We start from the raw sequence: 27,863 nt of genomic DNA, 5'->3' as shown, positions 1-27,863 counted from the left end.
CGGGTCCCCCGCGACCGCCGGGGACGGGGACCCTGCCTCTCTCCTCCCCTCCAGGGGCGGCGACCGTGCGGGCCCAGCCGTGTAGGTGCGTCGGAGAAACTCGGCGGGGTGGCGACTCGGCGACTCCTCGCCTGCGGGGCTGAGTGGGGGCGCTCTCGGGAGGAGGGCCCTGAGGGGCGCGGCCCCGGGGCAGACCCTCGAGCCGGGCGAGGACCTCACGCTTCCCTTCCCCGCCCCCTTTTGTGTTCCCCCTGCAGACCAGCCGGTCCCGGCGGGAGGCGCGGCCGCCCCAGCGCCCCGGGGGTCGTCCCCTCGCCTCCTCCGGGCGGCGGGAAGGAAGAGGCGGCGGCGGCCGGAGTCGGGGCGGGCGGCCTGAGGTGAGAGCCTGGCCGGCCCCGCTGGGAATATGGCGACCGGTGGCTACCGGACCGGCGGCGGCGGCGGCGGCGGCGGCAGCACCACAGACTTCCTGGAGGAGTGGAAGGCGAAGCGCGAGAAGATGCGCGCCAAGCAGAATCCCGCGGGCCCGGCCGCCCCCTCCGGGGGTACCGGCGACGCGGCTGGGAAGCTCCCGCCGGGGGCTCTGGGCACCTCGGCCGCCGCCGCGGCAGCCAACGAGCTCAACAACAACCTCCCGGGCGGCAGCGCCGCCGCCGCCGCACCTGCCGCCCCCGGCCCCGGCGGCGTGAACTGCGCCGTGGGTCCCGCGCCGCTGAGCCGCGCCGCCCCCGCCCCGCGGCGGCCGGAGGACGAGTCCCCCCCCAGCGCCGCCGCCACTTCGGGGGCCGCGCCCGCGCGGGGCGGCGAGGAGGAGCGGGACTGCGCCCCGGAGAAGGGCAAGAGCTCGGGCCCCAGCGCCAGGAAAGGCAAGGGACAGATCGAGAAGAGGAAGCTGCGGGAGAAGCGGCGATCCACCGGCGTGGTCAACATCCCCGCCGCAGAGGTGAGCCGGGCGGGGCCGCGGCCGGACCCTGGAGGGCTGCCGCCTCCAGGTCTCATCTCTCTGGGACCCAGAGCTTTCCCCCTCGAGCCTGCACTTCTTAGCCTTTCTCAGAGTAGGCAGGCAGGGGGTGATGGAGTTTTACTCTCAACAAACGCTTCCTGGGAAGTTCCCCAACCCAGAGTCGGACACGTGCTTTTCAGGCTTCCTGGCTAAGATCTGAGACACCAGAGCCTTCTTTTCACTGGTGAAAAGATTCCATGGGGCTTCAGAACTTGCCTACCTCGTTTCTGCTTGATCAGTTAGAAAAATTGGTGAATGGTGATGACGACGTACTCTAGTTTCCCAGGTGTCGGTCTTAAGTTATCGGATCGTTTATCTCTTCTTCACTTTTAGCAGTGTTTAATAGCACCTGTAAAGAAAACTTGGCCTTAGCACTACCCAGACAGCTTTATCTTTCAGTGAACCCAAGAAGTATATCCAACCGAGCATATGTACTATTTCATATATACACCAGCTGTTGGAAACCGCGCGCGCGCACGCACACAAAAACACACGCACACACACACACACACTTTTTTCCTGAGTGGTATTCTGGACAATAGGAACGCTGTAGCAACCCACAGTTCTTTCGCTCTCTCCTTGTGTTGAAGTATTTGACCCTATGTATTCTGGAAAACATTTGTGGTAGGTTTGGGAATTTTTTTTCGGGGGGGAGTGGTGGTTGATTTTTTCTCTTTTTTGGTATTTTTGAGCAGTCTCAAAAACATTTCTGTGGGCAGCAGCAGCATCTTCCCATTAGATTGCCTGGTGTAACTTTTTTACTTGTGGTATAACAGCACTTCTCTCTGCTCAACAAAACAATCGTCAACAAGTTTTTAGTTGCTTTAATAGTAACTCACCGGCTTGGGGAAGTGATTCGACAATCATGTTTCACCCTAAGTAGTTACATCTTTTGCTCATTGGCTATAAGGTTTTAAACTTTTTTTTTCTCCTCCTGGCCTTCTAATGTATTCAACTTTGACACACAGTAAGTAAATAGTAAGAATTCACCAACTTTAATTGTGGTTCAGATAAAAACATCTGCAATAAGTTAGGGTGTGTATCAAACATACCAAATTTTTGAGTCTTAATATGATTTCCATACCTAGAAAATCAGTTTGTCTTTGAAGGGTATATTTTTATGCATGTTTCAGGAAGATTTTTATCAGCCAGCAAAACTGTCCTTTGTGGTTTGCTACTTGCACAAAAGATCTGTTATTCATTAAATTGCTTTAAAAGGAATTCATGAGAGTGGTAATCAAATTTCTAGGGTTTTTTTTTTTAAGTTAAAAATATGAAGATTAAGGGGAAACTGAAGAGAAGGCTTTGGAAAAGTTACATTCCTCAGCGTTATTTTTAAATATAGCTGATGGTCCAAATAAAATAATTTGTCATTTCCAATCTTTTCCTCATTGTTCATTTGACAGGGGTCTTATTTTGGGAGATGTCTTGGCAGATGTTAAACTTCATTTTTTTGTCTAGCTGCTTGTGCTAAAATTGTTCTTTCTCAATACCTTTTTGTGTTTGTTTCTTTAACAAGGGTAATGTTTACTGGGAGAAATAAGTATGGTGTATCTTGTAGGTCCTAAGAAACATCCTATGTTAATATACGTGTTTGGGGTAAGGGAACACAGTGCTGAGAATGTAGATGACTCCCCGTTACAATTGAGTCTGATACTCTGGAATGTTTTTCGTTTGGGTGTTGGCAATTCCTAAATTTAATCTTCCTTAAAAACAAACAACCCAGGGTACCATTTTTTTTGTCTGTGGAATTTGAACCTTTTTTATTGAATAGGGAATTGAGTACTGCTTTCTTTTTGTGGTAACTATGGCTTTATCTGTTTCATGCTGTAGGACCCAACAAAACATGGTAATGTTTTATCACAGTATCTAATTAGCAGGCATATTTCTTGAGTTCCTCCTCCCCATATTTTCAGTTTTTAAAAAAATAAAGTCTTTCAGATTATGTTAATCATGTGCCATTCATTTCTTTTAGTAGTTTCAACATTGTAAATGCCAGTTGCTGTGGAGTTTCTTGTATAATACAGTTTAACACTACTATTTTAAAAAGTCATATAATTTATGAAATTTTCAGGCATAAAATATAAAAGTATTCTAAAATATAAAAAGACCAGTCAATATTCAAAAGTAGACTTGTATTTTATATATATATATACACACACACACATACACATATATATATGTATATAGTGTTGCATGACTAATCTCTTATTTTCAGGCATTATTCCCAGCCAAGTTTATATTAGTAGTTTAGCATATAACTTGTATGCAAAGAGTCTGTTTTAGTGTTCGATAAACATTAAATTTCTTCAAAATATTTATTAAGCATCTGTGTAAAACATTTGTTGTGACTTTCATTAACTTATTTTACTGATTAAGAGTAACTATAAAATTATTACAAAAGAACCTGACAGCAGATAAAGATGATACAAGCAACTGGAGGATAGTTTTAGTAAGGAAGCAGTTCAGAATCCTAACGTGTAGGTGGTGGGATACTGCATGTGATGGCTATAATAAATGCAAATATACAGATGCTCATTTGTGAGATAAACTTTAGTTGCTCTTATTTACTAAGTAAGAGTTTTTTTTAAAAAAACTTTTTCCTAAATTTTTACCTTTTCTTTTTTTTTTGAGTACTAGCCCGAATTGGATAACTTGAATGTTAAACACTTCCTGCTGATATTTTTTATACATTTATTAGATCAGCCACATATTTATTACATGTCTCTGTTCAAGGCACTATCATAAGCACTCTGGAGAAAACAAGAATAAGGCAGTGTATATTTTCAAGTAGCAAAACTGTAATCTAGGAAGAAGGCATAATTACATGAAACTTAAGTACGTACTGAGTTAACAGTTTAGAAGCCATCTTAACACAGCATGTAACTAATTGTTAATTAAAATTGTTGTCTGTTTAAAGGAAAGAGATGATGTTTATACATATATTCACACATAAATGCGTGTATACCTGTTTATATAGTAGTTTAAATGTCAAAGTGCAGTGGTTCTTAGCTGTGGCATCATATCAACACTATGTGAGGAAATTTAAAAATGCTTCCCCTTTGCTGATTATTTGACTTCTCCCTCCTTGACCTCTTACATTTAATGGGTCTGGGATGGATCCCAGGTATTAATATTTTGATAAGCTCCCCATGTGAGTCAGGATTTAGAATTATTGGGTTGCATTCTAGGGATGCAGAAATGAATAGGACACAGGCCTTGCCCACAGAGGGGTTCTTAAGTAATACAGGGAACTGTATTAAGTAGTACAGTGTTAAGTACAGACTCTTTTCTGAGAAGGGTACCTTCCTCAAGAGGGTTAGTTGGGGAAGGCTTCCTCGACATTTATACCCACGTTTTCAGAGTGCTTGTGAGGTTATTGCCATTGGGTAGGTGTTCATGAATGGATTAACAGAGGTTGTTTTCGTAGAAAAGACAATCTTTCAATAGATAGAGATCTAGTGCTAAGTCGCTTTCAATCATGAAAACTCTTTGCGACTCCGTGGACTGTAGCCCACCAGGCTCACCTGTCCATGGGATTCTCCAGGCAGGAATACTGGAGTGGGTTGCCGTTTCCTTCTCCAGGTGATTTTTCCCTACCCAGGGATGGAACCCGAGTCTCTTACCTCTCCTGCATTGGCACGCAGGTTCTTTACGACTTCCGCCACCTGGGAAGTCTCAGATAGAGGTCAAGTGACACTAAAGTTTGGATTTAAATATAAAAGTTAAAATTTATTGAAACTTAACTGTTTTCATTGTGGTCGGCTAAAGTGTTTTACGTTTTGTCTTAATTAATGCTCACAGCAATCCCCAATGGTAGTTAGAGTTAGTTTTTATCCCCATTTCCAGAGGAGAAAATGGAGGCTTAGAGAGTTTAAATGACTCAAGATCACATGAGAAGTGAATAAACTGTAGAGTAGTATTTTAAAAGTTTTTGGGTTTTTGTGTATGTGTGTGTCTAGGGAAAAAGGAGTTTTTAAGAGTTAATCAATCTTGCATTATTTAGCTTATTTCTTTAGATTTTTTTCAATAACTTTTTATTAGAGGTTGATCTTAAATGATTTAAACATAAATGGGGAAAACAATGAAAGTATGAAATGGAGTAGAAATTAAGGTCAAATTTGTAGGCTCAGAGTTTGTTTCTAACCCTGTAGTCTGTAGTTTGTTTAGCAACATTTTGAACACTGAATCATCAGCAAAATACAAGTCTGCTTTTGGCTAGCAGTCAGAAAGTGTGGATCTTTGATTTTTCTTAAGTAATACCTTGTTTTTCAGTCAAGATGGGATTATAATACCTACTCCATAGTTTGAAGGAACATTTGATACATAGAAACTCTTCTAAGTGAACACAATTTAAGTCACAATTATTCAGCATATTTATTGACCATTATATAGGACAAGTTCCACTTAGTAAGTCTTGTAAATCCAGGTAGCTTAAGAAATGCCTTTTGGTATGCCCATTATATTCTAGACTGTCTACCTTTCAATGTGATGAGTCAGGGAAAGGACTAATAGTGATTCAGAGTTGGAGAAAATCGGACTAGTGAATAGAGTAGATACAGCATAAATACTGAGATTTCTTAATAAAATTTTAGTCCAAGTCTTTCTAAATGTTTGAACTCATTGATAAATTGAAATTTTAATATTATCAGAATTTTTAGTGAGTTTTCTAAGCTGAGAGACCTTTTTCCATAAAAATAATAATTATGTAATTAAAGCAGATGATACATATGGTATGTTTATTAAGCACCCAGGCACTGATTTAAGCGCCTTACATATACTGGTGCATTTAATTCTTACTACATCCTATGGGAAAATGGGACAGAAAGGGCCGGTTACTTGCCTGAGGGAAAAAGCAGAGATAATCTGTCTTCAAAGCCTGGTTCTTAAGAACCATTTTATTATATTTCAGTGTGTTGTATAAGTATATACCCAGTTTAAGAAATACAAAGATTATTTTATAAGAAGCTAATAAATTACTGTAGAATTTGAAAATGACCATGTTAAAAAAGACATATGAAGTGGGACTTTATTGGAAAAATTCAAGAGCAAATAAATACATAAATAGTGGCATTAAAATTCTTATTTAAAATTTTTGTCAAGCTAGTGGCCTTACAAATGCTCTTCATTATCTCTACACTGGTTTACAGCGCATGTGATATGGGTCAGAAAATAATTATGCTCTTTAATAGTAATGCTGATATCTTAGAAGTTTAAAATTACTGGAAATATTAAAGAGTTTGAAATTTTCCAACACTTGTTTTCTTTTCAGAAAGTGAGGTATAATTTACATATCATAAAATTCACCTTTTTAAAGTGTGCATCAGTGGTTTTAGTGTGTTCCCAAAGTTGTGCTCTAAGTGCTTTTACATTTTCATCTTAATTTTTTTATTATGTTCATAGAACCTGTGGTATTTGTGGTAAATTTTAGCTCCCTACTCAGTAAAGTGCAACAGTATTCAAACCAGTTGAAGCCATTAAATTAATATACTGTCTGCTTTCCCTGTATTTCACAGAGAAGATGAAATGGTAGAATCTTCTGTTTTTAGTTTCTTAAAACTTAGACCTCTACTACCACTTGTTTTTACTAGAATTTAGTATAAGAGGTACGTAATTTAACTGAAGGTAGTATTTTCAACTTGTTTAAAATTTTACATATCTTTCATGGAGATCTGCAAAGCTCTACCATCTAAACATTTGGGGACTTTGATTCAGAGTAAACATGGAGTTTTAGGCGATTAAACTTAGTCATTTATTACTTAAGTCAGGGTCCCAAAAGATGTGGCTGTGGGTGGGAGTATCTGTACCATTATCACCTGTGTTATTTATTTAAAATGCAGATTTCTGGGATCTACCTCAGGGAAGAGTTACCTGAGACTTCATTTTAACATATGCTCACGTGATTCTTGTACATACTGAAGTTCAAGAAGAACTGACTTAAATGCCCTATACTGGCTTACTGATCTGTGAAATGAAATTGATAGTGATTATTTTATTAATTCATTTAGTAATCCTGTGAGATAATTCTGAAAATGTTTAAGAATGATTTAATGATAAATTATAGTTATTATATAGGTTTAATACATTGATAACTGATTATTGATGTCTAATGGAAATTTCTTACTGGGATGTTAAACATTCTTACTTTTTCCACTTAATTAAGAACTTTATAGATATTTTAACAGATGCAACTTGAGATACTTGGAAATTCAAAGTATCTTAAACATTTATGTTACATCATATATTTAGTACAAAATGTTGTGTCTGCCTGGCTTCTTGAAGAAGCCTTGCCTACAGAAAAAACCTCTAATACTTAATGTGTAATTTGAACTTTACGTTCACTCATTTTTCTTTTTTGTATTCTTTAAGGGAAAGTGTATGTTTGTTTATGTTTAATAATTAGTTCAAACCCTTGAAACAGGTTTTGTCCATCTTATTAAAATATTCTCAAGTGCAGTCTTTCCCTTTTGTTTACTACTTGTACATATTTGACCTGTTGGCATCTGTAACTAGCCAGTTGGTTCTTGGCATATTCGCTTATTGCTGAGGCGCTTTCAGTGTAAGTCACGTGCGTTTTTGTTTATAGCTGCTTGCAGACTGGTGTTAAAGGTGAGCATCAGCCATGTGTTACGTTCTACTAAGTTACTCACAAATATACCCGGCTCTGAGTCAGAATGAAGTCAGAAGAACATTTAGCTTTTGAAAACAGTAAAATTATTTACTTAAAGGGTAAAAACATCTCTAGTGAGTTAGAAACTTAGCATGTGAATTGGTTAATAAACATTTATTCCGTGATAGTCTTCAGACATTTCCTTCACCAGAGTTGTATAGGTTACAAGTGTTTTTCAATAATAGTTTTATTTATTTTACAAGTTGAATTTAAAGGAAAAGGGCTGTTGTATTCTGAAAGTACATATTTTTTAGAGTTTTGCTGAAATGAGCAGGTAGGAGAGGACTTCTGTTGTAGATTACAGTTATGTGACAGCTAAATTGTGTTTGCAGACTTCTTTTTTTTAAACTGTAAGAGACTGACTGAATAAGATAAATAAGAATAATAAAATGTCAGTTTGAAATACAGTTGAAAACAAGTTTTGTAATAAAATTAACTTTAAAAGATACCTTTTAATATTCAGCTAATCTGTGGGCATATAAGTGAGCCACTTAATCTTATTTGTCTGAGAAATTTTCAGGTTGTATAAAGTATGAAATGATTTTTCTATTTCTTTTGGAATTCTTTGCAGTATATTTTTAGTAGTATTTAAAAAGAATGGAAATCTGAGTTATGAAGAGCAAAATTAACATTCAGAAGATGGTGCTTGAGGAATATGATTAAAAAATATTTTAGCTGACATAGTCAGAGAAGCTGCATTAACTCTCAAATTCTTGAAAGACTTCTTGATATTCTGTAATGCAAGCAAAAGTTGATCCAAACCAAATTTATAGAAACATTTTTTTTCTCCTGCTGGTAAAAACTATGTTAAAAAAGTAATGTGTTCATTGTAGTTCTCCTGTGTAAATACAAAAAAAGATAGTGAAACCTCTCTCCTCTTATCTTATACATATTAATTGTTTCTAATCTTTTGTCTCCATAAAAAATGGAGCCACACTAATCAGATTTGTATGTATATTTAGTCTTTCATTATGAGTATTTTTTATTGTGTTACTCTTCAAATATAAGGATGGATTTTTTAAAAAATTGTGGTAATGACCCATCTCTTGAGAAACCTATATGCAGGTCAGGAAGCAACAGTTAGAACTGGACATGGAACAACAGACTGGTTCCAAATAGGAAAAGGAGTACGTCAAGGCTGTATATTGTCATCCTGCTTATTTAACTTATATGCAGAGCACATCAGGAGAAACGCTGGACTGGAAGAAGCACAAGCTGCAATCAAGATTGCCAGGAGAAATATTAATCACCTCAGATAACGCAGATGACACCACTCTTATGGTAGAAAGTGAAGAAGAACTAAAGAGCCTCTTGAGGAAAGTGAAAGAGGAGAGTGAAAAAGTTGGCTTTAAACTCAACATTCAGAAAACTAAGATCATGGCATGTGGTCCCATCACTTCATGGGAAATAGATGGGGAAACAGTGGAAACAGTGTCACACTTTATTTTTTGGGGCTCCAAAATCACTGCAGAAGGTGATTGCAGCCATGAAATTAAAAGACGCTTATTCTTGGATGGAAAATTATGACCAACCGAGATAGTATACTAAAAAGCTGAGACATTACTTTGCTAACAAAGTTTCGTCTAGTCAAGGCTATGGTTTTTCCAGGGGTCATGTATGGATGTGAGAGTTGGACTGTGAAGAAAGCTGAGCAGCGAAAAATTGATGCTTTTGAACTGTGGTGTTAAAGAAGACTCTTGAGAGTCCCTTGGACTGCAAGGAGATCCAACCAGTCCATCCTAAAGGAGATCCGTCCTGGGTGTTCATTGGAAGGACTGATGCTGAAGCTGAAACTCCAGTACTTTGGCCACCTGATGTGAAGAGTTGACTCACTGGAAAAGACCCTGATGCTGGGAGGGATTGGGGGCGGGAGGAGAAGGGGGCAACAGAGGATGAGATGGACGAATGGCATCACTGACTCGATGGACATGAGTTTGAGTAAACTCCGGGAGTTAGTGATGGACAGGGAGGCCTTGCATGCTGCGATTCATGGAGTTGCAAAGAGTCAGACACGACTGAGCGACTGAACTGAACCATACATAAGATCTTAAATCATTTTTAATCAGTGCTATTAAATACATTCAGATTGTTGTGCAGAATTTACCACTAGCCATCCCCATAACTCTTTCATTGTATAAAGCTGTATACTTGTTAAACAATAACTCTCCATTCTACCCTCTCTCCAGCCTCAGACAACCACCAATATACTTCTGCCTTTAGGAATGAATATGTTTGTGTTATTTGATATTAAAATATTTAAGCATTGCTTTATTGGGAAAATACCCTACTGTTAAACAGCTATTTATTTCTTTTCATATATTGTGTCTCCTGAACCATTCAAGAAAAGTGTTTGGGTCATTCAAAGCATCTTATAGGTATGGGCACCTTCAGATATTTGTGAAAGATGCCCAGAGATTTTTTTTTAATCTCCTCTATTGCCTTTGATTTTGGTGGGAAATTGAGTGGAACTGTAGTAATTACAAGCGCGTGTAAGCTGTAACTCAGCCTTTAAGTTCATAAAATTCAACATGGTATGCAGAAATCATGATTAAAAACCACAGGGTATATGGAAAGATGGAGTTTAGGGGAATAACAGTCAAAAACTGTCAGTGACATGTGAAAAGACAGAAACCTTGTAAGGACTAGTGCAATTTTATAATGTTAAATGGTTAAGAAATATAAAAGTACTTGAATTAATATGACACGACTTTGTAAACGCGCTGAAGTTTGCTTACAGAAATGGGTCTCAAAAGGGTTGCGATTTGTGAAGTGATGGAAGAAGGGTCATCTGAAGTTGGATTGAAAGTGTAACACCAGATTCGGATGAGTGTGGCTCATAACACATGCAGTGAACTTAGCTGCGTGGTAAAAGTTTGTGGTGTGTGTATTTTGTGAGTTTCTTTGCAGCTGAGTTGTGTTTTCTCTGCCTTACCTGGTGTTTCTTACAGTTGCACAGAAGCAAATTTGAAATTTGGGTTATGCTTAACTTGCTCCGTAACATATTAGTTGCTTAGGAGCAAATTGAATTTTTCTAAGCAAGTATGTGGGATGTGTGTGTGCGCAAATTGAATTTTATAAGCAAGTGTCACAGTATGTGGGTGTGTGTGGGTGTGTATGCCCATAAATGTACATCATCTGTGTGTCTGTCTATATGCGTGTGTGTGTGTATGTGAGCTCAGTGTCTGACTCTTTGCAACCCCATGGACTGTAGCCTGCCAGGCTCCTCTGTCCATGGAACGTTCTAGGTAAGACTACTGGAGCGGATCACTATTTCCTCCTTCAAGAGATCATCTTGACCCAGGGATCAAACCCGTGTCTCTTGCATCTCCTGCATTGGCAGGCAGTTCCTTTACCACTGCACCACTTGGGAAGTGCATATCTCTATGCATAACCATGAATCCGATAATCTAATATGTAAAGTCCAAGTAATGAGGTAGAGAAAGGTCTAGAACTGAAAATGCTTGTTTAAGAGTTTATACTGATACTGATTGCTAGGACAGAGATAGTAGAAAAGGAAAACAGTGGATGGATTTTAGAGGTTTTTTATTGGCATTTGAAAATTACATAACTGGGTGTTTTGAACTGGAAAAGTCTTTAGAGATCATCTGTTCCATACAAAAAAGCATTAATTTGGTATTCCCAGACTACTAAAACTGAAGTTGTCTGTCAGCCTCAGTCTTAACTCCAGCTGAGTGTTGCTGTCTCCCACCTGCCCTTCAGCTCTATCCTGATTACTATTCAGAATCTTGCTGATTTTATTCCTTCTTAAATACTCAACCTCTCTCTCTCTCATCTTGCCATTAAGGAATGTTCCCTTAATTCTCCTTCACCTTCAGCTTACTTTTCCTTCCTTAATTGCTTAACTTAAAGGCATTGTTTTCACCTGCCAACTCCCATTTAACTGCTCAGTCTCACTACTTTTTAAAAATCCATTTTGCCAGGTTTGCTTGTAGTCTCATAATTGCCAAACGTGACCACTTCTTTTCTATTTTCATGCACCTGACCTTTCTTTAGCATTTGCCATTGTCACTCCTTTCCCTTGGGGGCTGCAGCACTTTTTTTGGTAGATTCTTTTTCAGTTGGTTTACTCAAAAACATTGGCCAGCCTTCTCTGCCTGAGGCACAGTGCTAGCTGATAGAGTGAGTCACGTTATCCGTTATCCGTTATCACCTGTCTTTAAGGAACTTCTCTCAGGGATTAAAAAAAAAATAACTGTCTTAGTTTAGGCAGCTATCACAAGAGTATCATAGACTGGGTGGTTTATAGACAACAGAAGTTTACTTCTCACAGTTCTGGAGGCTGTGAGTCCAAAATCAAGACTGCAGCAGAATTTGCGTTTGGTGAGAGCCTGCTTTCTAGTTCACTTGTCCTCACACGGTGGAAGGGAATGAGAGAGCTCTGGGCTCTCTTTAATCAGAACACTAATCCCATCCATGAGGACTCTAGCCTTGTGACCTAATCTCCTCCCCCAGGCCCCATCTTCTAAAATCACATTGGAGTTGATGATCCCCACCCACATAGGGATGTTGGGAAAGTATACTTACTCAGTCCGTAGCAGATAATTATAAATTTGATGTTATAAAAACTGTGATGGAGAAAACAACAAAGTACTGAACTAGCTCAGAAAAGGGAGCCACCAGGTATATGGTATTAAGCCCTGTGACTTAACTAATGAGGACTTCCCAAGGGCAGAGGGGACACACTAACATTCTGGATAAAGGAAGGCCCAGAACCAGGAGAAAATAGCGTTATATTGTGTGCGAACTGTGTGCCCAGCACTGTGCTGGGGGCTTTCTATGCATTATTTCCTCATCTTCGCATTCACTCACAACATAGATTTTTTAAAAAGAAAAAAAAAATTTTTTTCTCATTTTATGAATGAGGAAGTTCAGCCTCAGAGAAGCTGTGACTCGCCCAAAGGTTATACTGGCAAACTTGGATATGACTCCACATTGGTTTAGGTGCCCGTGCTCACGCGTTGGTTGTCATTGTTGGAAAGAGGGAGGGATATGTTCCAACTGAGGAGATTTTGATGTGCAGCAAATTCACGGTTGGAAGTGAATGGAGAACACTCAGTAAGAATGATATGGACCAATTGTGATAGATCTGAATGCCACGCCAGGGAATTCAGACTTTATTCTGCTATTCTTTGTTAGTATTGTTGGCTGGGCATTTCCTTCCTTTGTCCATATCTATTTATACAATAAGTCTGACAGCTTCTGGAATAAGTTTTGCCTGCCTAATTTGCAGTTATTAAGGGAGTTTCTTGTTCAGAGACAGGTACCTATTCAAGCAGGGTAAACAATATAAAATTCTATAAAAATAATATGCATATAATAGAATAATTAAATCCATATTTTCACATGGGTTTAAAAAAAATGAGAGGATAGGCTCTAAGCAAAGTTATACCAAGTGACTCTTTATTACAGAAATAATTCTGTACTGAAAATAGATTTGGGGATGCCTTTGGGGAACAGGATGGAGTGAAGATGGATGCTCTGGTGACATTAAATTGTCGGAGTCTGTTCTGAGTGTAATTATAGGAAGTTTATAGCTTAATACTGTCCCTTGGTTTAGATTTTTCCTTGCATTTCTTGTAAAAGCAGGTGTTAATTTCCATTCCCAGAGTCTTTTTTAGTTCATCTTGGGGTATAGATGCTTGGAATACAGGTGCTAAAGGATAGATATCACCTTTGTCTCTTAACTGCTTGTTATTCTCTCAGCTCTACAGATGTTTCCTTTCTCCCTTCCTTCTGCCTTCTCTTACTTTGAGGAAGTGCTTCTCTAAATCACATTTTAGGAGTATTTATATTTGATAATTTAAAGATAATATCTTTTTATTGTATACAACTTGAAATTAAACAGCCAAAACAGGATTGTGCAAAGCATCAGCTATAGATTACTATTATCAATTTGACATATATTCTTTCATTTTTATTTTATTTTATTTTCATTTAAAAAAATTTTTATTTTTATTATTTGGGATTATACACTATATACATTTTTACAACTGATCTTTAAACTTGATAACATAAATATTATTATTCCCTTTTAAGCTTTTTTTTGAAAGGAAAGATGTTAACTGCTGCATAATTTTTGGTTTTATAAATGTAATTTCCACTATCCAATGATAGCTATTTATAGTTTTAATATACAATTCCTGAGGATATTTTTGGACATACACCTAAAATAGACATCGAAATCCAGAAATTTAGTCATTGTACAATATTATAACCCTTTTCTTATCAATATATTTTTTCTTCTTTTTAGTTTTATTTATTTTTGGCTGTGCTGGGTCTTTGTTGCTGTGGAGGGTTCTCTCTAGTTGTGTTAAGTGGAGGTTACTCTGCATATGGTGTGCTGGCTTCTCACCGTGGTTGCTCCTCCTGTTGCAGAGCATGGGCTCTGGGGCGCCGAGGCTTTAGTAGGTATGGCACGTGGGCTCTGGAGCACAGGCTCCGTAGTTGTGGTCCACTGGGCTTAGTTGCTCTGAAGCCTCTCTTAGATCATCTTTATATGTCAGTGAATGTGTAACTGTGTTGTGATTCTTAGTGGCTACAGAATATTTCATAATTTAATGTTCCAGTAAAGCTGCAACACATTTCACTTCCTTCTTAGTACAGATTGTTAGACACTGAACTTGGCCTTTGGGCATTTGTGTTGCTATATCTATTCTGTTCTTGGCATTGCTAGGATTTGGACAAACTCTTAATTCTGGTTTTTTTTTTTTTGAGAATTTGAAATCTAATATGGAGGAATAAGGTTATATGAGATAATTTTGAAACATTTAAAAAGTGTATAATAAGGTGTTGAATACTGTGCCATCCTGTTAGTATAGAGAAGTGAGAGTTCCCAAACAGGACTGAATAGTCCAGGAAATTTCATCGAGGGTGTATGAGGTTTGCGTTGATCTTGAAGGACTGATTAGAAATGGGCAGATGAAAAGGAGAATCATGTTTCAGCTTGAGAGAGATCAGAGTGGGCTGTGGCAGGAAGGTGGGAATTAGCAGCCCTTGGGATAGAGGCTTTGTTTGTTTATCGGCTATGCCATGCAGCTTGCACTGTCTTAGTTCTCCAGCCAGGATTAGAACCCAGCACCCGGCACCAAGAGCACTGAGTTCTAGCCATTGGACTACCAGGGAATTCCTGGGATAAAGGGTTTATGTTAGAAAATGTGTCTCAACTTTAAACACACAGTAGAAGGATACAGATATTACAGTTGGTGGCTTGGGTGTCACCTTCACAGCTCTACTCTGCAGATCCTCTGAAGCACTGAAGTTTGTTCATAGTAATACTTCTTTTTAAATTACAGGCATACTTCAGATTTTGTTCTAGTTCACCATAATAAACATCGCAGTGAAGCAAATCACATGAATTTTTTGGTTTCTTAGTGCATGTAAAAGTTATGAGTACACTAGAGGAATACTATAGTTTCTTAACATTATATCTTTAAACATGTACATACCATTCTGTTCAGTCTTTGTTATGCAGCTTTTATATATATAGATAGATAGTTGAATGTGTAATATCGTGTATCTACCATTGCAGTATCATGGGGAATGGTTTACTGCCCTAAAAAAAATTTCCCTATGCTTCACCTCCTCCTCTTCCCTGGCAACCACTGATCTACCCACTTTCCCTATAGTTTTGCCTAATCTAAATGTCCTAAGATTGGAATCCTGTTATGCAGCCTTTTCAGACTGGCTTCTTTGATTTTAGCAACATGCATTTAAGGTTCTAACACTTCATTTTTTAAAATAATAATAATTATATTAATTAACCTAGTTGCCTAAGTTACCCCAGGATGATCTGCGATAGTTACTTTCAAAGAGTCTGTCTACCCTCAGATGCCAAACAGTTGTTACCAGTACAGAGTTACAACATAAACGAGGTGATGAATCAATGTTTATCAGACAAACAGTTTTTCAGAAGAATATGCTAAAGCTCTAGTGGGAATTCCAAAAGAGGAGCACTAAAAATATTTTGGTTAATGATGGTATTTTCATAAAATGCGTGCAACTTCATAAGTTGTATATAAAGCCTTGAGAAGGTCCTATTGCTTATTTGATCGTGTCAATTAGAATATGTTTGTTAAAATATTAATCACATTGCTTTTGCTTTCTAGTCCACATTTATAACTTTTTATGTGGTTTTTCACCAAATATCTAAACCTATGTTTTCACAGTCTGTCGAAATCTTTGACTTTCCAAAGATCCTCAGAAAGGAATGCTCATTTTTCTTACTTATTCAATGAAGTGTCAGAAGGGTAAACAATCTAGAGCTTAAGTGCTTTCTTTCTGCCTGACTTGATTTCTAGATGACAATATATTTGAATTAAGAAAGTTACTTCCAAAAAAAAAAGTTACTTCCACCTTCAGTATATAGAATTTAAGACCAAGTTAATTCCAGCACTAGTTGGAATCAAGATTGCCAAGATACCAGTGGAATCAAGATTGCCGAGAGAGATATCAGTAACCTCAAATACGCAGATAACACCACTCTTGCAGAAAGGGAAGAGGAGTTAAAGAACCTCTTGATGAAGGTGAAAGAGGAGAGTGAAAAGCTGGCTTAAAACTCAACATTCAGAAAATTAAGGTCATGGCATCCAGTCCCGTCACTTCATGGCAAATAGATGGGGAAAAAATGGAAATAGTGAGAGACTTTTATTTATTGGGCTCCAAAATCACTGCAAATGGTGACTGCAGCCGTGAAATTAAAAGGCACTTGCTCCTTGGAAGATAAAGCTTTGACCAACTTAGACAGCATACTAAAAAGCAGAGACATCACTTTGCCGACACAAGTCCATCTAGTCAAAGCTATGGTTTTTTCCAGTAGTCATGTGTGGATATGAGAGTTAGACCATAAAGAATGCTGAGCATCGAAGAATTGATGCTTTTGAACTGTGGTGTTGGAGAAGACTCTTAAGATTCTTGGACTGCAAAGAGATCCAACCAGTCAATCCTAAAGGAAATCAACCCTGAATATTCATTGGAAAGGCTGATGCAAAGCTGAAGCTCCAATACTTTGGCCATCTGATGCAAAGAACTGACTCATTTGAAAAGACTCTAATGCTGGCAAAGCTTGAAGGCAGGAGGAGAAGGAAACAACAGAGGATGAGATGGTTGGATGGCATCACCAACTGAAGCTCCAATACTTTGGCCTTCTGATTCAAAGAACTGACTCATTTGAAAAGACTCTAATGCTGGCAAAGCTTGAAGGCAGAAGGAGAAGGAAACAACAGAGGATGAGATGGTTGGATGGCATCACCAACTCAATGGACATGAGTTTGAGCAAATTCTGGGAGATGGTGAAGGACACGGAGGCCTGGTGTGGTGCAGTCCATGGAGTTGCAGAGTTGGACACGACTGAGAGATTGAACAACAAGACCTGTGTTTCCAGCTTATGAAATGTATCCAACATTCTTCTCCCAGAGAAGAGATTCAATCTTGAGTTTGGTGGAATATTTTAGGTGGTAAAATGATTAGAGAAAGGGATTTTAATTACATCTCTCAAATTTTCAATTTTTTGAATCCAAGATTAAAAGGACTTTCCTGATGGTGCAGTGGATAAGAATCTGCCTGCCAGTGCAGGGGACGCGGGTCTGATCCCTGGTTGGGGAAAGTTCTCCGTGTCATAGAGCGGTTGAGCTTGTGCGCCACGGCTGCTGAGCCCACGTGCCGCACTGCTGCAGGAGAAGCCACTGCAGTGAGGGGCCCTTCACCGCGACAGAGGGGCCTGCCTGCAGCAGTGAGGGGCCCTTCACCGCGACAGAGGGGCCTGCCTGCAGCAGTGAGGGGCCCTTCACCGCGACAGAGGGGCCTGCCTGCAGCAGTGAGGGGCCTGCCACTGCAGTGAAGGCCCAGTGCCACAGCAGCAGCAACAAGTTAGCAAAGAGAATAGCAGAGCAGAAACAAAGCAGCTTTCAACTATACCTGGTCCTGAAGTAAGTATTTGAATGTGGTGTTTTCCTTTTTGAAGCTTACTTTTCATTGATATGCCATTTATTTTAATGTCCTCAACTCTTAGCTCACTGCTTGCTAATGAATAATTAAGACTTTATTGAGAATGAGGTAGATATTTCTGAATAAATGATTTCATTTACAAATTATACTTCCTCCTGGATTCTTCCTCTAAAAAAATCACAAAATCTTGAAGTTGACTTGAAATTGAAGTTCAGTTGGTGATAGCCCTTTTTTATTGTGAACTACAGTAGGTAATGCCACCCATTCCAGTGAATAGTTGAGGATAACAAATACTAGAAAATACCTGCCAAGAAATTTGTGGGCATAAGAGTCAGTTACAGTAATTGCTGTTATTTTGCAATTTTGTAAATTATTCCCTTTGCATCATTTGTGTCTCAGGAAACCTTTTTTTTTTTTGTCAAGTGGAATTTTTTAGAATGAAACTGCGTTAAAGATATTTTTAGCATTTTATAACCCACTAATTTTTCTATGAAGAGTTTCATTGTTACTGATTGGAATTTTTTGTTCAGGAAAAAAAATTTGTAGTAGTATCACGTAAGATGGGCATGATAATTATAAAGTATTTTGCCCATTTAGTTTTATTTTGACAAATCTAGGGACAGATTTGATAGTTTCATTTGTTGTTGTTTTTCAATAGTCTTTATTTTTAAGATCGGTCTTAGGGTCACAATAAACTTGAGTGTGAGTTGTGGAAATTGCCCACATATCTCCTCCCCCTCCATGTGCAGAGCTTTCCCCATTATCAACATTCCCTACCAGAGCAGTATATTTGTAAGAGCTGATGAACCTACACAGACACCCTAAGTCCATGGTTTACATCCTGGTTCACTCTTGGTGTTGTAAGTTCTGTGGGTTTGGACAAGTGTATAAAGATATATATCTACCGACATAGTACTGTACAGAGTAGTTCCACTGCCCTAAAAATCATCTGTGCTCTGCCTATGCAGATCTGCTCCTAACCCCTGGCAAACACTGATCTTACTCCTGTCTCCATAGTTTGCCTTTTAGTACATCATATAGTAGCTATCATGCAGTAGGTAGTCTTTTCATATTGGCTTCTTTTGCTTAGTAATATGCATTTAAGTTTCTTCCATATCTTTTCATGACTTGATAGCTCATATCTTTTTTAGCACTGAATCATAGTCCATTGTCTGGTTTATTTATCCATTCATCTACTGAAAGATATCTTGGTTGCTTCCGCATTTTGGCAGTTATGAATAAAGCTGTTATAAACATCCATGTACAGGGTTTTGTGTGGACATAGTTTTCAGCTTCTTTGGGTAAATACCAAGGAACATGATCGATAAATTATATGGTAAGACTATGTTTAGCTTTTTAAGAAACTGTCAAACGTTGATCTTTAAGAGTGGCTGTATTATTTCCTTCAGCAATGAATAAAAGTTTCTGTTGCTCTGTATCTTCAACAGCATTTGGGGTTGTTACTGTTCCTGATTTTGGCCATTCTAATAGATATGTGATGGTACCTTGTTTTAATTTACATTTCCCTGATGACTCATAATGTGGAGCTTCTTTTTATATGCTTGTTTGCCATCTGTGTATCTTTCTGATGAAGTGTCTGTTAACAGGTCTTTGGCCCATTTTTTTTGTTTTTTTTTTTTTTTTGTTTTTTTTTTTTGGCCCATTTTTAAATTGACTTGTTTATTTTGTTGAGCTTTAGAGTTCTTTGTATATTTAGGATAACAGTCCTTTTTCAGACTTGTCTTTTTTTGGCCATGCCACATGGCATGCAAGGTATGCGGGATCTTAGTTCCCTACCAGAGATGGAACCTGTGCTCCCTTCAGTGGAAGCATGGAAGTCTTAACCACTAGACTGCCAGGGAAGTCCTAAGATGTGTCTTTTCTAAATGTTTTCTCTCAAACTGTGATTTGTCATCTTGTCCTCTTGACAGTGTCTTTTGCAGAGCAGAAAGTTTTAATTTTAATGTCTAGTTCATCAATTATTTCTCTTCATAGATTGTACCTTTGGTGTTGTATCTAAAACATCATCGCCAGGGACTTCCTAGTGGTTCAGTGGTTAAGAATCTGTGTTTCCACTACAGGAGACCCAGGTTTGATCCCTGGTCGGGAAGCTAAGATTGCATGTACCTGGGGGCAACTAAGCCCAGTTGCCACGGCTAGAGAAGGCCCCAACCACTGCAATTAGAGAGAAAAAGCCCAAGCACTGCAATTAAGATCCACTGCAGCCAAAAATAATTTTAAAAATTAAATTAAAAAAGCAGATCATTGCCAGACCCAAGGTCATCTAGATTTTCTTCTATGTGAGTTGTCTTCTATATGCTTTATAATTTTAAGTTTTGCATTTAGATTTGTGATCCATTTTGAGTTAATTTTTATGAATGGTATAGGTCTGAATCTTGATTCTTTCTTTTGCACGTGGGTGTCCAGTTGTTCCAGACCATTTTATCTTTACTCCTTTGTCAGTTAACTGTATTTTTGCAGATCTATTTCTGGGCTCTCTGTTTCATTTCTCCTGTTGGCCTGTTCTTTCACCAGTGCCACAGTGTCTTGATTACTATCGCTTTATACTGAGTCTTGAAGTTGTATCGTGTCAGTCCTCCAGCTTTGATCTTCTTCAATATTGTGTTGACTACTCTGGGTCTTTGGCCTCTCTATATAAATTTTAGAATCAGTTTGTCAATACCTGTGAAAATCACTTGCTGGCCTTTTGATTGTGCTCTCGGTGAATCCATAGATCAGGTTGGAAAGAACTGAAATCTTGACAGTGTTGGATTTTTCTGACCGTGAACACAGAATGTCTGTGTTTAGTTCTTCTGGTATCGTTTCATCAGAATCATTTTCCTCATATAGCTGTTGTACATATTTCATTAAATTTGCCTAAATATTTCATTTTAGGGAGAGCTAATGTAAATATATTTTGTTTTTAATTTCAAATTCCACTTGTTCATTGCTGGTATATAGGAAAATTATTGATTTTGAAAATAATAAGCATATATTCTGCAGCCTTGCTGTAATTGATCATTAATTCTAGAGATTTTTTGACGATTCTTTCATCTTTCAGTTTTTATACATAGGTGATTATGTCATCTGTGAACAGTATTATTTCTTCCTTCCCAGTCTGTATACATTTCACTTCCTTTTCTTACTACATTAACTGGGATGATAGTTTCATTTTTTAAGTTTAAATTACCTGATTGCCTGGTAATCTTTGAGAATAGTTTTAAAAATAGTAAGATCTCTTTGTAATTTATTAACTTTCCATGCATTTTTCTTTTAGACTTTGGTTACATACTGTCAAATATGGAAACTTTTAAAAAGTTGTTGTTAAAACTGTTTACTTTGTTAAAATGGGGGGAAAATAATAACAAATTTGCTTTAGTGCAAAGAATGAAGCAGTATGATTAACAACTTTTATTTCTTTCTTGTTTAAAACAAACACCTATCTTTAGCTTTTTATGCATCTGCCGGTTAAAAATACTGGCATTCTTTTTTTAGAAAGGTAATCCATTAAAAGCAAAGAATAACTGGTATTTAAGGGATAAGTTATACAAAATGTGGTCCACCGGAGAAGGGAATGGCAAATCACTTCAGTATTCTTGCCTTGAGAAACCCATGAACACTGTGAAAAGGCAGAAAGATAGGACACTGAAAGATGAACTCACCAGGTCGGTAGATGCCCAATATGCTACTGGAGGTCAGTGGAGAAATAATTCTAGAAAAAATGAAGAGATGGAGCCAAAGCAAAAACACCACCCAGTTGTGGATGTGACTGGTGATAACGCAGGGTCTGATGCTGTAAAGAGCAATATTGCATAGGAACCTGGAATGTTAGGTCCATGAAACAAGGCAAATTGGAAGTGGCCAAACAGGAGATGGCAAGAGTGAAGGTTGACATTTTAGGAATCAAAGAACTAAAATGGACTGGAATGGGTGAATTTAACTCAGATAACTATTATATCTACTTCTGTGGGCAAGACTCCCTTAGAAGAAATGGAGTAGCCCTCATAGTCAACAAAAGAGTCTGAAATGCAGTACTTGGATGCAATCTCAAAAATGACAGAATGATCTCTTGCCTTGATTTAAAAGGCAAGCCATTCAATATCATGGTAATCCAGGTCTATGCCCCGACCAGTAATGCTGAAGAAGCTGAAGTTGAATGGTTCTATGAAGACCTACAAGACCTTTTAGAACTTAAACCCAAAAAAGATGTCCTTTTCATTACAGGGGACTGGAATGCAAAAGTAGGAAGTCAAGAAACACCTGGAGTAACAGGCAAATTTGGCTTTGGAGTACAGAAGTAGGGCAAAGGCTAATAGTTTTGCCAAGAGAACACACTGGTCACAGCAAACACCCTCTTCCAACAACACAAGAGAAGACTCTACACATGGATATCACCAGGTGATCAGTACCGAAATCAGATTGATTATATTCTTTGCAGCCAAAGATGGAGAAGCTCTATACAGTCAGCAAAAACAAGACTGGGAGCTGACTGTGACTCAGATCATGAACTCCTTATTGCCAAATTCAGACTTAAATTGAAGAAAGTAGGGAAAACCACTTAGACCATTCAGGTATGACCTAAATCAAATCCCTTAATGATTATACAGTGGAAATGAGAAATAGATTTAAGGGACTAGATCTGATAGACAGAGTGCCTTATGAGCTATGGACAGAGGTTTGAGACATTGTACAGGAGACAGGGATCAAGACCATCCCCAAGAAAAAGAAGTGCAAAAAGGCAAAATGGCTGTCTGAGGAGGCCTTACAAATAGCTGTGAAAAGAAGAGAAGTGAAAAGCAAAGGAGAAAAGGAAAGATAACACCGATTTGAATGCAGAGTTCCAGCGAATAGCAAGGAGAGATAAGAAAGCCTTTCAGTAAGGAAAACAGCAGGTCAGGAAAACAATAGAATGGGGAAGACTAGAGGTCCCTTCAAGAAAATGAGAGATATCAAGGGAACATTTCATGGAAAGATGGGCTCAATAAAGAACAGAAGTGGTACGGACCTAACGGAAGCAGAAGATACTAAAAAGACATGGCAAGAACACACAGAAGAACTGTACAAAAAAGATCTTCACGACCCAGATAATCACGATGGTGTGATCACTCACCTAGAGCCAGACATCCTGGAATGTGAAGTCAAGGAAACATCACTACTAACAAAGCTAGTGGAGGTGATGGAATTCCAGTGGAGCTATTCCAAATCCTAAAAGATGATGCTGTGAATGTGCTGCACTCAATATGCCAGCAAATTTGGAAAACTCAGTGGCCACAGGACTGGAAAAGGTCAGTTTTCATTCCAGTCCCAAAGAAAGGCAATGCCAAAGAATGCTCAAACTATCGCACAATTGCACTCATGTCACACGCTAGTAAAGTAATGCTTAAAATTCTCCAAGCCTGGCTTCAGCAATACATGAACTGTGAATTTCCAGATGTTCAAGCTGGTTTTAGAAAAGGCAGAGGAACCAGAAATCAAGTTGCCAACATCCGCTGTATCATCGAAAAAGCAAGAGAGTTCCAGAAAAACATCTATTTCTGCTTTATTGACTATGCCAAAGCCTTTGACTGTGTAGATCACAGTAAACTGTGGAAAATTCTGAAAGAGATGGGAATACCAGACCACCTGACCTGCCTCCTGAGAAACCTATATGCAGGTCAGGAATCAACAGTTAGAACTGGACATGGAACAACAGACTGGTTCCAAATAGGAAAAGGAGTATGTCAAGGCTGTATATTGTCACCCTGCTTATTTAACTTATATGCAGAGTACATGATGAGAAACATTGGGCTGGCGGAAGCACAAGCTGGAATCAAGATTGCTGGGACAAATATCAATCACCTCAGATATGCAGATGATACCACTCTTATGGCAGAAAGTGTACAAGAACTAAAGAGCCTCTTGATGAAAGTGAAAGAGGAGAGTGAAAAAGTTGACTTAAAGCTCAACCTTCAGAAAACTAAGATCATGGCATCTGGTCCCATCACTTCATGGCAAATAGGTGGAGAAACAGTGACTGACTTTATTTTTTTGAGCTCCCAAGTCACTGCAGATGGTGACTGCAGCAATGAAATTAAAAGATGCTTACTCCTTGGAAGGAAAGTTAAGACCAACCTAGACAGCATATTCAAAAACAGAGACATTACTTTGTCAACAAAGGTCCATCTCGTCAAGGCTATGGTTTTTCCAGTGGTCATGTATGGATGCAAGAGTTGGACTATAAAGAAAACTGAGCACCGAAGAATTGATGCTTTTTTTTTTTTTAACACAGATTTTTGTTTTGTTTTTTTTTAATTAAAGAAATGCATTAGATAATAGTCATAGAATATGCTCTAAAAATAGGACTAAACAAGCATTCTTTGGCATTGCCTTTCTTTGGGACTGGAATGAAAACTGACCTTTTCCAGTCCTGTGGCCACTTAGTTGTAAACAAGCTGCAATCTTTTACATAATTAAAACTGAGTGAACCATAATAGGTGTGTTCCTTGAATAGTTTGCCAAGTATTTGTCCAGGTCTATTATAGCTACTGAGCAAATGGGTTGGCATGAATAGTTATGTCCTTAATGTGTACATCATTAAGAGGTCGATATGTCTTCTCATTTACGGGTAACTTCTCCAGTTCATCTAGAGCCTCCAGACCATCTATCACCTTGCCAAATACAGTGTATTTCATGTCCAGATGTGGGTGCTTCCCATAGGTGATGAAAAACTGAGATCCATTAGTATTTGGGCCATTATTAGCCATAGATACAAGACCTCTAACATTGTGCTTAAGATACTCACTATATTCGTCTCCAAACTTGTTGCCCCGGATACTGTTACCTCCCCTTCCGGTACCTGTTGCATCTCCTGTTTGAACCATGAAACCCTTGATATTTCTATGAAATATGCAGCCATTGTAGTAATTACTGGCACAAAGAGCCAAGAAATTTTCACATGTTTTGGGTGTCCTTTCACAGAAGACTTCTATTTTAATATCACCTACATCTGTATGCAATGTCTCCGACATTTTCTTTCTTGATGGTTTCAGGAAGCACTGTACCTTTCTCAGAGTTTACTGACAGAAGTTCAAAAACGAGCCTTTAACCACTTCAGTTAGCACAGTTGTTGTTAAAACAGCAAAGATGCAATCGTAGGTGCCTCCACGGGTCTGTAGATTCAAAATGCCACCGGAAGTCGAGCAAGAGACCCATTAGAGAGAACGCTCCTTGCCTGTTCGCGTCCTCCCTTCCCCCATCCCTATCTGTAACCCAAACGAGAAGAACTAGGGAGAGAATGTATGATTTGTTCCCCACCAGGAACACTTCTGACTTTGAAAGGGAGCTCTTTCAATAATTACACTAGGACAAGAAGCGTTAATTCTGGACAACCTCTAGAATTGCCTTGGGCTTGAACGTAAAATGGCAGAATTGATGCTTTTGAACTGTGGTGTTGGAGAAGACTTTTGAGAGTCCCTTGGACTGCAAGGAGATCCAACCAGTCCATCTTAAAGGAGATCAGTCCTGGGTGTTCAATGGAAGGACTGATTCTGAAGCTGAAACTCCAATACTTTGACCACCTGATGCGAAGAACTGACTCATTTCAAAAGACCCTGATGCTGGGAAAGATTGAAGGCAGGAGGAGAAAGGGACAACAGAGGATGAGGTGGTTGAATGGCATCACTGACTCAATGGAGATGAGTTTGAGTAAACTCTGGGAGTTGGTGATGGACAGGAAAGCCTGACATGCTGCAGCCCGTGGCGTCACGAAGAGTCGGACACGACTGAGTGCCTGAACTGAAGTTATTCAACAGTTTCATTGTAGTTTTCCATTTATTACCTAATTTTTTTTTTAAAAGAGCATTTGAGAGTTGTTCAACTAACAATAGATTATCAAGATATTTGTTAGAGTTGCTTCTTTTGGAGGACTTGCAAATTAAGCCTAATTTAGGGTGATTATTGGATGGGGAGATGCTATTTAAATATGTTTCTTAGTTCTATGGTTATGATGACTGTATTTCTCAAACCAATAATAACAATATATGACCTGATGACAAGGCAAAGTATTTGAAACCTGGATGATACTGGAAGAATAGACATGACCCTAGGCTATGGTATGGCTTACTCTTGTCATGTGGAGAAAGTTTTGAGGTTTGTGTGATTCATAAATCTATTCTGCAAGTTACTTAAAATTCTGTTAAAATCAGTGCAGGAAACCCTCAGTGTAATATTACTGGTCTTATATCCTTGATCTTTATGTAGCCTCCGTTGGATGGGGAATCTTATATATAGCTCAAGCCAATAACTTTTAGGACTAGTCTTTCAGCAGCTCTAGGACTGAAGACTTTGAGAGCAAAATATAAAGGAGACTCATCAAAGTCCATATCTGAAATAGAAAAGGACAGGAGTGAATTTTTAGCGTGCACCCATTCCTTCCATTCCATGGCTTGGTTTGACCTTTTTCTTCATTTCAGGGTCTTGGCCATAGCACACAATTAGAAACGTGTGTGTGTAAGCATGTTGGTGTTTGTCTGTGAGACAGTATCCTTCTAGTGAGAAGTCCCAGCATGCTGTCCTGATCCTTCTCTTTTCATTTGTCCTGTCTATAACCTTCTTTCTTACCAGGTGTTGTGTTGTTTTTGCGTTTTGTTTGATACTCTTGGAGGTGAAGAGTTCAGAAATAAGATGCTGGAATAACCAAAGACATACTGTTCAGGATTACAGGCAGCTTAATGGGAAGAAATACTGGTTATAAGTATGTACCCTGTGTGTAAATATAATACCCAGGTCAGTAATTTTCAACTTTGGGCAATCTTATTTCATCTATTTCCCCCAGTTCCCATTATTTTGAGGTAGTTGTAGAATCATGCCATTTCATTGTAAACAGTATAAATTTATAAAGATAAGAGTTCTTTAATAATAACCACAATACCACTATTATGTATAAATAGTAATTCCTTAATATAAAATATCCAGTGTTCAGATTTCCATGATTATCTCATGCATGTTTTTTACATTTTGCCCAAATAAGATCTGTAGTTCAATGCAATTGGTTGTTGTGCCTCTTAAATTTCTTTTAATCTTCACATTCTTCCTCTTTTATTCTTTTGCAGTTTATTGTTTGATTAAAGCTGATTGTCCTGTGCTGACTGTATCCGCATGGTGGTGTTTAATACAATCCTCTTAATTTGTATTTCCTGTAAACAGGTAGATTTTGATTTCAACTAGATGTTTGATCAGATTCATGTTCAGTATTATTTTCTCAAGAATACTTAATAGGTAGTACTTTGTATTCCCAGGAGGATTAAAACCCTGGGCAACTCTTTTTCTATGATGTTAGCAGGTATTGATGAATTCCCTAGGTCATCTGTCCCCAAGCTTTTTAGTTTCAGGATACCTTTATATTCTGTGTTATTGTTCAGTCATTCAGTTGTGTTCAACTCTTTGCGACCCCATGGACTGCAACCAGGCTTCCCTGTCCTTCCCTGTCCTTCACTTGCTCAAACTCATGTCCATTGAGTCAGTGATGCCATCCAACCATATCATCCTCTTGCCCCCTTGTACTCCTGGCCTCAATCTTTCCCAGCATCAGGGTCTTTTCCAGTGAGTTGACTCTTTGCTCAGGTGGCCAAAGTATTTATCGGAGCTTCAGATTTAGTATCAATCCATTCAGTGAATATTCAGGGTTGGTTTCCTTTAGGATTGACTGGTTTGATCTCCTTGATGTCCTCGGGGCTCTCAAGAGTCTTGTACAAAATAACAGTTCAAAAGCATCAATTCTTTGATGGTCAGCTTTTTTTATAGTTCAACTCTTACATCCATACATGACTACTGCAAAAGCCACAGATTTGATGAGACGGACCTTTGTGGGCAAGTTATGTCTCTGCTTTTTAATACACTGTCTAGGTTTGTCACAGCTTTTTTCCCAAGGTGCAAGCGTCTTTTAATTTCATGGCTGCAGTCACCATCCACAGTGATTTTGGAGCCCAAGAAGATAAAGTCTCTCACTGTTTCCATTTTTTCCCCTTGTATTTGACATGAAGTGATGGGATTGTATGCCATGATCTTCGTTTTTGGAATGTGAACTTTTAAGCCAGCTTTTTCACTGAATTTTTATATTCTTAAAAATTATTAAAAACCCTAAGGACATTTGTTTATTGCAAATGTTATTATATCTATTGGTGTTTACCTTATTAGAAAAACTAAAAAAATTTAGAAATGTCTGTTATTTATGTAAAAATAACAGTAATA

At 38.6% G+C, this 27,863-nt stretch overlaps 1 protein-coding gene and 1 pseudogene across 1 annotated transcript in view; one reads left to right on the top strand and one right to left on the bottom strand.

Annotated features, from left to right (window-relative positions):
- Positions 1-257: 257 nt before the first annotated feature.
- PAWR (pro-apoptotic WT1 regulator) overlaps positions 258-27,863 on the top strand; it is a 113,484-nt gene continuing 85,878 nt past the window's right edge. Inside the window, exon 1 of the mRNA XM_065934146.1 lies at positions 258-943. Coding sequence (XP_065790218.1) covers positions 407-943 — 537 coding nt within the window. The 5' untranslated portion in view covers positions 258-406. The remainder of the gene's footprint in view (positions 944-27,863) is intronic.
- On the bottom strand, positions 24,149-24,781 carry LOC136167898 (peptidyl-prolyl cis-trans isomerase-like 3 pseudogene; annotated as a pseudogene).

The sequence above is a fragment of the Muntiacus reevesi genome, chromosome 4 (assembly GCF_963930625.1).
Source record: "Muntiacus reevesi chromosome 4, mMunRee1.1, whole genome shotgun sequence".
Classification (NCBI taxonomy): Eukaryota; Metazoa; Chordata; class Mammalia; order Artiodactyla; family Cervidae; genus Muntiacus; species Muntiacus reevesi.
The sequence above is the reverse complement of the archived record's forward strand: the minus strand, read 5'-3'. Positions and strand labels throughout refer to the sequence as shown.